The sequence below is a fragment of the Dipodomys spectabilis genome, unplaced genomic scaffold (genome assembly GCF_019054845.1).
Source record: "Dipodomys spectabilis isolate Male_0828 unplaced genomic scaffold, ASM1905484v1 ptg000669l, whole genome shotgun sequence".
NCBI classification, from domain to species: Eukaryota; Metazoa; Chordata; class Mammalia; order Rodentia; family Heteromyidae; genus Dipodomys; species Dipodomys spectabilis.
In genome coordinates, this window is record NW_024871346.1 from 5,085,424 (window position 1) to 5,097,332 (window position 11,909).

Consider the following 11,909-nt stretch of genomic DNA (forward strand, 5'->3'; position numbering starts at 1 on the left):
TAGGGCAGGAGGAAGAAATGCCAAGCCACATGGACCAGCAAGAACACAGGCTCTGGGAAAGAAGGACAGAGAACAGAAAGTTCTAAACTTCTTTCAACAGGAACTAACTTCATTTGCAACAGTGCACAGAAAAGCAACAGTGCACTGGGCACTCCTAATACAGCGCATGTAGTGGTAAAAGGCAACTGGGAAGGAACTGATAGAGCCATTCATTGGCAAAACGGAAGGTGACTCATTTGCCAAAGAGAAACTGAAAGGCAGGAGGGAGGAGCCCTCTTGGAGTCAGAACAAATTTCAAATAATTCTCAAGAATTATTCCTTCATATGACCCTAACTGGATTGGATCCCCTAACTTGTGGATCCCCAGGACACTGCTGGAAAAAATACAGAAAACAGCCCGAGGTAGTCAAAGAAAGGATGTCAAAGGGTGTTGGCAGAATACTTGACTAGCTCCGAAAATTAACTTATTTGGTAGCAATCATGGGTTTAACCAAAAGAAAATAAGGAAGAGATAAAGAAAATCATGGTTAAAGGCAATGACTACTTTAGCTCAATTTTTAGACGGACATTTCTTTCTATGAGGCTGGGACTGTGGCTCAGTGGTAGAATGCTAGCTTAGCATGCACGAAGCCTTGGGTTCCATTCCTCAATAACACACACACACACACACACACACACACACACACACCGGAATTAGCACTGTGGCTCAAGTGGTAGAGTGCTAGCCTTAACCAACACACACACACACACACACACACACACACACACACGCTGGAATTAGCACTGTGGCTCAAGTGATAGAGTGCTAGCCTTAACCAAAACACACACACACACACACACACACACACACACACACACACACACACACACACACACACACACACACACACACGCCGGAATTAGCACTGTGGCTCAAGTGATAGAGTGCTAGCCTTAACCAAAACACACACACACACACACACACACACACACACACACACACGTGCGCGCGCGCGCGCGCGCGCGCGCGCCAGAATTAGCACTGTGGCCTTAACCAAAAAAAGCTCATGGACAGTGCCCAGGCCCTGAGTTCAAGCCCCAGGACTGACAAAAAAAAAAAACTAAAATGGGTTCAAGGCTCATTAACTCCCTCTCTATTCGGAAGCGATGGCAGTTTCCCAGCCAGTGCCTGCCCGACTAATCAAGGAGAGTAACTAGCTGGCAGCCGTGCAAAATTCACACAGCCTTGTGTGTCCAAGGTGCCACAGCAGACCAAACACCAGAGTGGGGGAAACACAGTACATCTGTCACGACTCACAAAATTTTCAAAATAAGTATATTTTTCTATAACTAATCCAAAATGGGTAGAGAAAAAACAAGTGAGCATGAAGATCAAAAGTCCATCCCCAGTTCCACAAAAAATAAAGCAGCGCCAGAGCTAAATATCAGAAAAACAAGAATTGAATAATTGATTACTATTCACCAAACAAGGTCAATTAATCATGCCTTACTGGATCTAAGGACAAGGACCATGAACATGGAAAGAGAAGCCTACCTTGCTTCTTCCAACTGCTTCTCTCTTGCTTTTCTCTTGGCCTTCTTTCCCTGAGTATTTGCCAGGCGAGCTCTAGCTTCAGAAAGCATCTCGAGTTCATCTGCAAAAAGAAAAGAAAAACCATGTTCCTCTGTAACATAAACAAGCTATGTCATACAGACACTACAGCATAGTGTCTAAAATCCTGAGGTAGAAGACCTCAAGTTCTAGGCCAGCCTGAACAATAGCAGACACTGTCTCCAAAAAAAAGAAAGGGGAGAAAGAAACAGGGAAGAGGAGATGGGAAAGCAACTATTCCATAATAGAAAAGACTTGGAAAGATAGAGATTTGGGCCCAGTGCCTATAATCCTAGCTAATCAGGAGGCAGAGATCTGAGGATCATGGTTCAAAGCCAGTCCAGGCAAGAAATTCCCTGAGACTCTTATGTCCAATGAACCAACAGAAAACTGAAAGTAGCGCTGTAGCTCAAGTCATAGAGTGCTAGCCTTGAGCTGAAGAGCTTGGGGACAGTACCCAGGCCCAGAGTTCAAGCCCCATGACAAAAAAAAAGAGAGAGAGAAAGAGATCTGGAAAGAGTCTAAAAGTAACAACTATAAGCAGAATCAGGATTTTAAAGTCACAGTATTTCTAGAGAGAACTGAAAGGTTTAAAAAGTCTGACAAGTCTTGAAAAGAAGGCATATCCTCACAGGCACACACATACCCTCATCCATATCAATTGGATCGGGTCGTGCTGGTTTTGTCTCTGGATTTGGATCTATTTCTCCAGGTTTAAGCTTTCGTGGATCGTCTGTGGTTTCCTCTTCATTGTCCCTCTGGGCAGTTTTGTCCCTAGGAGAAAACCCAGATGAGTAAGCCATTTAATATTAGAATTATCAGGTTGCTTAGCTCTAAAACTTTTTTTTTCCCAAAAAACCTTATATATAGGCCTTAACAACATAAAGCATTTCTACTATTGTTTTCTCTGAAAGAAACGGCATTAAAATTCTCTTATTTCAGTATGACACTGGTGGCTCACACCTGTGATTCTAGCTCTCAGGAAGTTGAGATAAAAGGACCAATGTTCAAAGCCAACCTGGACAAAAAAAAAAAAGTCTATGAAACTCCATCTCTAATTAATCAACAACAAAAAAAAAAAATAGGATGAAGATGTGATACAAGTGGTAGAGCACCAGTTTTGAGAAGCAAACCAAGCAAGAAAGCATGGCACCAAGTTCAAGCCAAAATACCTGCACCACACACACACACACACACACACACACACACACACACACACACACACACACACACACACACACACACACACACACACACACACACACACACACACACTCCTCTAATTTCAATATTTCTATTCACTATGAAACAGAATCCAAGCAGCAACTTAGTCATAAATACAGTAGATGGAAGTAGAGGTATGGTTCAAGAGCCTGGAGCAAAAAAAAAAAAATCAAGTAAGAGCACAAGGCCCCTAGTTCAAGCCCCATTACTGGCATATACATACACATACATATATACATACACACACACAGTACAACCACACAAATAGAAACACAGTTATAAACAAACCATGAACTCTGGAGGCAGAGGTAGAGGGATCATGATCAGAGCAAGGCCTGAGCAAAAGTTCAAGACCCTATTTAAAAATAACCAAGCCGGGCACCAGTGGCTCTCACCTGTAATTTTATCTACTCAGAAGGCTGAGATCTGAGGATCACGGTTCAAAGCCAACTCAGGGAGGAAAGTCTGTGAGACTCTTATCTCCAGTTAACCACCAGAAAATCAGAAGTGACACTGTGGCTCAAGTGGTAGAGTGCTAGCCTTGATCTGAAGAGCTCAGAGACAGTGTCCAGGCCCAAAGTTCAAGCCCCAGGACCAACAAAAAATAAAATAAAATAACCAAAGCAAGCTAGGTGCTGGTGGCTTACACCTATACTCCTAGCTACTCAGGAGGTTTGAGATCTGAGGATCAAGGTTCAAAGCCAGACTGAACAGGAAAGTCCATGAGACTCCTATCTCCAATTAACCATCAGAAAACCAGAAGCTGCGCTGCGGCTCCAAGTGGTAGAACACTAGCCTTGAGCAAAAAAAGCTGGGGGGTGGGGAGAGGGAAGAGGGGAGGCTGGGAAGTTGGCTCAGTGGTAGAGTGCTTGCCTTGCATGCATGAGGCCCTGGGTTCAATTCCTCAGCACCACATAAGCAGAAAAAAAGCCAGAAGTGGCGCTGTGGCTCAACTGCTAGGGTGTTAGCCTTAAGCTGAAGAGCTGAGGGACAGCGCCCAGGCCAAGTTCAGCCCCTCAACAGACAAAAAAGAAAAAAAAAAAAAAAAAGCAGCTCAGGGGCAGCACTCAGGCCCTGAGTTCAAGTCCCTATAACCAACAACAAAAAAAAAAAACCTAAGTAGCCAGGCGCTGGTGGCTCATGCCTATAATCCTAGCTACTCAGGAGGCTGAGATCTGAGGATCGTGGTTCAAAGCCAGCCCGGGCAGGAGAGACCGTGAAACTCTTATCTCCAATAAACCACCAGAAAACCGGAAGTGGCGCTGTAGCTCAAGTGGTAGAGCGCTCGTCTTGAGCTGAAGAGCTGAGGGACAGCGCCCAGGCCCAGAGTTCAAGCCCCACGACCGACCAAAAAAAAAAACCTAAGTAACAGAAGATTTTGCAAGCATATGACATTTGGAATAAAGAATGCTTCTCTGGCTTTAGTAACACTTATAGTTAAAAATTTAAAGACAGAAAATGCTAGGTGTTTCTTCAGCCTCATTAACATAAACACACATTTTAATTTGCTTCTGATGATTACTTACAGGAGAAACTCATAGTGTTCCAAGCACTGGGCTGCTGTTCTTCCAATGATGGGAGCAATGGTCCTCCACTGAGTTGGCATCAACTTGGCCAAGTGCAAAAGTTTCTCTTCTTCTTCTCTGGACCATTCTGTTTTTTTAATGCTTGGATCTAGCCACTCATACCTAATTAAAAGATACCATATTCATACTTTAATCAATTACTAGTATATCCAGAGTACCTATTAGATATTCTGACTTGTACTGTTTAAAAAGATGCTCCTATCCTTCAATGACTAAAACTATTCTTTAGACAACAGAATATTCACTATAACATTAAACTCTACTCTACTCCACTGTACTTTAATTATGCAAGACAAAGGTGATTTGCCTAAAATATGATCTTTTTCAATTACCTTTTTCATTTATTTTTTAAGAGGTTTGGAAACTATGTAGAAAACTATGTAGAAAAAGACACTGTCACCTCATTATTTTTTACAGTCTTCTTACTTTCTCAGTGTGATTGTCTAACAACTTGACTTCTTTCAAGCATTTGACTTACAACTACTAGATACTTTTCAATATTGTATACACTTTTATATGCTTTTAAATTCAAGTAAAAGTACCACAGCATCCTGTTTTTCCGAATGTCCACTCCACCCATCTTTTCTGTCCACTACTTAGCCAGATATAAGAGGCTGGCAAAATGGACCTAACTCCTCACAACTAAGCAGCACTAACAGAAAGAAACAAGAACCACATATTCAGCCTTAGAATCATGAGCCTCTTTATACTCTAATCTCTGCATTCTGCCACTTTCCCACATAGGAAGTTGGGTCACTACTGTACAATCCAAAGTATATTCCTTGTAGCAGCTAGCTAGGGCTAGGGCTGGGACCAGATCATGCATGATAAGAGCACAGGTAAATAGCTTAATGTGTCCTTACCCTGTGATGTAAAAGATGAGCCATAGATGGAAGTGTTTTAATGTGTTCCGATATATTTTAGTGTAGAAAGTACAAAGTGCTTTGACTCTATTAAAGGGAAACAACTATTTATTATATGGTTGCCTAAAAAAATTAATCATTATTGCTTGTTTCTTTATGAAAATAAGTCCTAAAACAACCAATTCACAAACATCTGGGCTGTAATCTTCTTCTAAGCTGGGACCCATCTGTCCCTGGAAGATTTTTACGCTTCACAAGGCACTCACAAACACATGAACTCATTTAGATGGGGCTTCACATCTCCGTCAGTCAGTGCCAAAAGTTATTATGCCAAATTGGGAGAAAACTGGAGCAGGATGGAGGGGAAGGAAAAACAGCTTGTGTAAGACTACACAGGAAACAGCTAACAGTAACAGCTAAGCTGAAATCCTATCTCCCACTCCATGCTTTCTGTTATATCAGGAAGCCAGGGTTTTGGGGTGTTTTTTTGCTTTTTGTTTTTTCTTAGAAGATTCAAAGAACTGAGAGGAGCTCTCACTCATGATCAAGGTTGCTTTGTGTTTTCTACTTATTAACTGGTACATACCATCTGGCTTTGCATTGCTTGGCTGATTTTCTATGCAGCAGTGAGGCAATCCTAGACCACTGGTTTTTCCCATATTTCATTACCGCTGCTTTCAGAATTTCATCCTAAAATAATTGCCAGAGAAAGTACATTCAATCACAAAACTTCAAGTAAAAAAGAAGACAAAACAACTCTGATATGATTTCTCTAGAGACATGTACACACGCATGTGTACACACAGACATGATACCCTTTCACCTTATCCACACTTACATATACATCCCTCCACAAACGGAAGAAGGAACAGTCCAATCTGAGAAACTTTATGATAGAGATTAATAAAAAGTATTTCCCAATGTGTACTGTCATTATCTTCAAAAAGATACATTCATGTATGTGTTCATCCAAAAAACATTTCCCAGATACCTACCTTGAACCAGGCCTTATGTTCTTGGAAGGAAAATTAAATAGGACATATCCAAACCTCAAGAAGCAACTAGGGCCTGCTATTATGGATAGTACTTTCTCTCCACCCAGTAGCCCTCACAATGACCCAAGAATTCACATCTCAGGCCTAATCTAAAAATTATCTCCACCTATCCCATTAGCTCACATAGTCTACTGTTTCTAAATACTAGTTTACCAAGGCACCAAACACAACACAGAATGCCTGACAAGCTGACAAAGAAACCAAGGATGGTAAGAGCCAGAGGTAAATGCATTTGGGACATTTTACTTTTAGGCTCTATCCATATTAGACTCGAGTTACAGGCTTTGAGTTTCAGACTCTCCACTGCAGAGATCAACAATAAAATACTGCAGAGCTTTGCCTACTGCCTTGGAATCCTGTTACTAGATTTTGTGCACATTTGTCTCTCCCTCAGAAATCATGTGTTCAGGGCTGGGAATGTGGCTTAGTGGTAGAGTGCTTGCCTAGCATCCATGAAGCCCTGGGTTCAATTCCTCAGTACCAATGTGGCTCAAGTCAAAAGAAGCTCAGACAGTGCCCAGGCCCAGAGTTCTAGTCCCAGGACTGGCAAAAAAAAAAAAAGGAAAGGGAAGGGAAGGAGGGAGGGAGGGAGGGAGGGAGGGAGGGAGGGAGGGAGGGAGGGAGGGAGGGAGGGAAGGACAGGAAGAAGGAAAGAAAGAAAGAAAGAAAGAAAGAAAGAAAGAAAGAAAGAAAGAAAGAAAGAAAGAAAGAAAGAAAGAAAGAAAGAAATCATGTGTTCAACTTTAAACATCCTAGCTTCCTCACTGCAAGTTAAGGCCATTTTCACTGACAATATTCCTAACTTTAGTCAAGTTCTGCTTATACTTCAATACATCTTCAACCAAATATACATGATAGGTGTCTACCCTATTAGCTTTATTCCCAAACATCTGCCAAGCAACCAAGAACCAGAGCTGCCAATTACTAAAAAGCATACTATATGCAGGACTGTGATATACCTGTCAAATGTATAAACTCATTTCATCAGACAAGAGATAGGATTATCTCCTTTAGGAAAATGAGGTCTAGGCAAAGATACAATTAGCTCCTTGAGAAAAGTGAGGGCTGGGCACTGGTGGCTCATGCCTGTAACCCTAGCTACTCAGCAGGCTGAGATCTGAGGATCACAGTTCAAAGCCAGCACAAGCAGGAAAGTCTGTGAGACTCTTATTTCCAATTAATCATAGGAAAAATAAGCCAGAAGTGGAGCTGTGTTTCAGATTCATGTGGTTCAGGTAGAGTGCTAGCCTTGAACCAAAAAAAGAGCTTAGGGACAAGTGCCCAGTCCCAGAGTTCAAGCCCCAGGAAAGGGGGGGGGGGGGGGGGGGGAAGGAGAGCGCTTTAAAGAGGACAAAGCAAACTCCAACAAATGGAGAAAGGAGTATGAGTTGAGACCACTGAGGATACGATTCTTTGGCAAAGATTCCAAGAAGTGTTTCTGAACTAGACTTGCAGAAGGGTATAAAGGTCACCAACCAGCAAGAAGATATTTCAAGAAGGTACAAGACATAAACGAGACAAGTGCATCTAAAGGTGTTTTCCAGAAAGGGATAAATTCAGTGCACTCTAAACACAAAAGGCACTGCAATCTAACTTCTACTTGGGCCGCTTTAGACTGCCCTTCAGCGCACCCAGGGCATTACCCACTCACTGCCTTTGGACGAAAGGCAGTCTCTCTGGACTGGCTTCTATCCAGGCAAAGGCGGACTGGCAGGAAGGTAAGAGGAGGACCTTGGAATTTATCGGGAGAAGAGACAAGTTACAGATAAGCAGAGATGCAGGCATCGGTGGGCTCCGCCAGCCTGGCACACAAGCTGTTTCCACTCTGCAAAGAAGTCAAGAGAAAAGCCTGGCTGCGGCTGGAGAGACTCCTCTGTGTTTTCATCAGAGGCAAGCACACCTTGCTTAAAATCGAGAGCGAGCGAGGCCCCCAGAAAAACCACCCCTGGCGGATGTGCCGCCCCCCCCCCCCGCCCCGGAGCTCCTCCGGGACAGGGAGGGGGCGCGTCCCCCGTTCGCCAGTAAGCGTGGGGCCGGGCGACCCCGGTGGGCAATCGCAACGCCTGCCCTGGAGAAGCCCGGGCACACCATCCGGGCCCCGGGGCACGCCGTCAAGGCCCCGGACACACCCCGCGGGCCCCGGGCACGCCGTCCGGGCCCGGGACGCGCCCCGCGAGCCCCCGGGGCTCGCCCTCGCGGTCCCCCACGCAGACCCCACAGGGCAGAGTCGGCGCCCCGACTCCGTGGCGCGCGTGCGCACAAACTACCAGACCCGGCGGAGGGCAGCGGACGGCGGGAAAAGAGAACTCACCTCGGTATTCCGCCACACGCCCCCTTTGATCATAATTCGAGGCATCTTGGCGGCGAGGGGTCCCGGCAGGCAGCCGAGAGGAGCTTCGGTGCAGTAGTAACGGCGCTCCGGTCACGGGACGGGACGCGACGCCGCCACTTCCTTCAGACGCGACCTTCGGCTTTGAAGTGATCGACGCAGGCGCGGGGGGGGGGGGGGGGGGAAACGCAAAATCGCAAATCTCGCGAGATCTTTCTGTCTGAGGGAAAAGAAGTACCCGGTCCAAGCCTTCGGATGTCGGCAAAAAGCATCAGCCGCTCCCGGCCAAAACGTCCCACGCCGCGCGCATGTCCGAGACAGGTTGGAGGAAACGACGGCTCTCGCGAGATGCGTAGGCGGGGCCGGGCTGAGAAAACTGCACTGTGATTGGTGGTGACGTCACGCGGCGGGCGACGGTGGGAACGGAGCGTGGCGTTCCCGCTCGCTCGGTCTGCGGGGAGCTTCGCTGAGGAACGTCGCGCTCTCCTGCGCGGTTTAGCCGAAGCTCATTCAGAAGACACCAGGAAAAGGCAGTCGCTTCGACAGCGCAGTTTTCCAGCCTGTGAAACAGAGATACTAGTGCCAAGCTTTGCCGCCCCGCCCCCGCCGCGGGGTTTCTCTGGATGAATGAGAGGCGCCGTGAACGGGCCTGGCCGGGCGGGGCTGGAATCTTACCTCTGTTCTCAGGGTTCTGTTTCCCCGTGGGAAAAGGGGAGCTGAGAATACTTGGTTCATGAATGGTGACTACCCACGTCAAGTCTGAGATGCTCACCCTGTCCGCCCCGCCACCTCTCCGTTACCCACACGGCCTCCCGCGGAGATGGCCCTGCAGTGTCCTCCTGGATGTTCCGGGTGGACCCGAAGCACCTGAATGTTTTGTATTCCTCTTTATATTTTATTTCGCCATTTGTCCCTTCTGGAAGAGCCGAAGAACTTTCTGATTCATTTTGGGGTTTGGGGTTGGTTGGTTTTGGGGGGGGGTTAGGGGGACGTGGGGGTGTTTACTTTGCAATGAGAAATGGCTTTTTGCATGTAATAGAGCCCTGTTTTCTGTTGAGCAACTGTGTTTGGTCATCTGTAATCGCATTTCACTTGTCTCTGCTGTCAGCTGATGGTGACTAGTGGTGACAGTCCTGTCTCTGGACCTCTGCAATGCTTTCCTTATAGGATAACCATTACCCCCTACCCTTCCCCCTACTCGTCCTCACACACACACACACACACAGGCCATTTGGTTGATCCCCTCCTTCTTAAGAAATCTCCGGAATTTTCAACACCAGGACCTAACAGAAACCGGTCTCTGTTGGCTGCTGAACCTCTAGCTTATACTACCCAGGAATTGTTTTTTTTGTTTTGGGGTCTGGTCTTGGGGCCTGAACTCTGGGCCTGGGCGCTGTGCCTCAGCTCAAGGCTAGCGCTCTACCACTTGAGCCACAGCACCACTTCCGGCTTTTTTCCTTTTGCTTATGTGATGCAGAGGAATGGGACGCAGGGCCTCAGGCATGCAAGGCAAGCGCTCTACCACTGAGCCACCTTCCCAGCCCCACTACCCAGGCATTGTATACGACCATTTTGAGACTATGGAAACTGCACTGGAAAGCAAGCAGGTTACAGATGCATTCAAAGGAGCAGAAAGTGGAGAGACATAGCGATAGATCCAGGCCACATCAGACACCTTAGGTGTGTATTCCCAAGTCCTGGTTGCTACTTTATTCTTGCATCCTGATGATTTAGTTCCCCTTTTGGCATTTGCCAATTGGAACTGACTTTATTACTGTTAAAGAGTCCTAATGAATCCAGAACTGGACCCAGAGCCTTTTCATATTTGAAAAGCCATGATGCCTTCTTCCCATTCAAAGAGACCATTATATAGTGGCCATAACTATAACATAAAGTGGTCACTTTTGTGGCCCCTAGAAGAAAGTACCTCTTAAGACACTTTAGTATCTGCACACTACTATAAGGAATTTAGTTCCATTAATATCTACCACATGGGGCTGGGAAGGTGGCTCAGTGGTTGAGCGCTTGCCTTGCATGCATCAGGTCCTGAGTTCGATTCCTCAGCACCACATAAGCAGAAAAAAAAAGCCCGAAGTGGCGCTGTGGCTCAAGTGATAGAACACTAGCCTTGAGCTGAAGAGCTCAGGGACAGCACTCAGGCCCAGAATTCAGGGCCCACGATCAACCAAAAAACATAGTATCTACCATATAAATTGATCCCCCCCACACACAACCAAGCATTGCATAGCCAACACACACAGCAGCCCTATCAACTGTCCAAGGCACCTCTGAGCACAGAGACTCCATTTTCAAGATGCAGAACATGCACACTCTGAATGGTTGAAACCAAAACCCCATAGTCATAAACATTTACCATATCACCCTAGTTTTACCAGTCAGGATGGGGAATCCCACCAATTGAAAAATTGACCACCACCACCAAGCAACTGCTAGAAATTTCTAGCAGGACAAGTAGACTATAGACCTTGAAACCCTGAGACATTTCAGGAAAGTGAGTAGCCACTTCTAAGAGACTAAACGTGTTAGAAGTTCCACTTTTTCCTTTTTTTGCTAGACATGGGGCTTGAACTCAGGGCCTGGGTCCTGTCCCTGAGCTTTTTCACTCAAGGCTAGAATTCCGCCACAGCTTCCATTTCTAGCTTTTATTTCTTGGTGATGAATTAGAAATGACTCCTCAGATTTTCCTGCCTGGACTTGCTTCAAACCACAATCCTCAGATCTCAGCCTCCTCCTCAGCCTCCTTGTAACCCTAATACTAGGATTATAAGCAGTTCCTGGCAACTTTTTTTTTTTTGGTCGGTTATGGGGCTGGAACTCTGGGCCTGGGTGCTGTCCCTAAGCTCTTCAGCTCAAGGCAAGCACTCTATCACTTGAGCCACAGCACCACTTCGTTTTCTGGTGATTAATTGGAGATGAAAGTCTCATGGACTTTCTGCCTGGACTGGCTTTGAACCTTGATCCTCAGGTCTCAGCCTCCTGAGTAGCTAGGATTACAGGCGTGGGCCACCAGCACCCAAAATCCAAGAGAACCATCTGAGAACAAGTCACCCTATGGAACTTTTTTTTTTTTTTTGTCGGTCGTGGGGCTTGAACTCTGGGCCTGGGCGCTGTCCCTCAGCTCTTCAGCTCAAAGCGAGCGCTCTACCGCTTGAGCTACAGCGCCACTTCCCCTATGGAACTTTTTGTTGTACATTTGTTCGCCGTTACACCCACACAGGTAGTTTGCAAGTCACATTTTTA

At 46.0% G+C, this 11,909-nt stretch overlaps 1 protein-coding gene across 1 annotated transcript in view; it reads right to left on the bottom strand.

Annotated features, from left to right (window-relative positions):
• The window catches only part of Cdc5l (cell division cycle 5 like), a 35,189-nt gene extending 26,371 nt beyond the window's left edge, over positions 1–8,818 (bottom strand). The window contains exons 1-5 of the mRNA XM_042671935.1: positions 8,631–8,818; positions 5,851–5,954; positions 4,342–4,503; positions 2,238–2,365; positions 1,535–1,634 (exon numbers count right to left, since the gene is read on the bottom strand). Of these exons, the coding sequence (XP_042527869.1) occupies positions 1,535–1,634; positions 2,238–2,365; positions 4,342–4,503; positions 5,851–5,954; positions 8,631–8,675 (539 nt within the window). The 5' untranslated portion in view covers positions 8,676–8,818. The remainder of the gene's footprint in view (positions 1–1,534; positions 1,635–2,237; positions 2,366–4,341; positions 4,504–5,850; positions 5,955–8,630) is intronic.
• Positions 8,819–11,909: the final 3,091 nt, after the last annotated feature.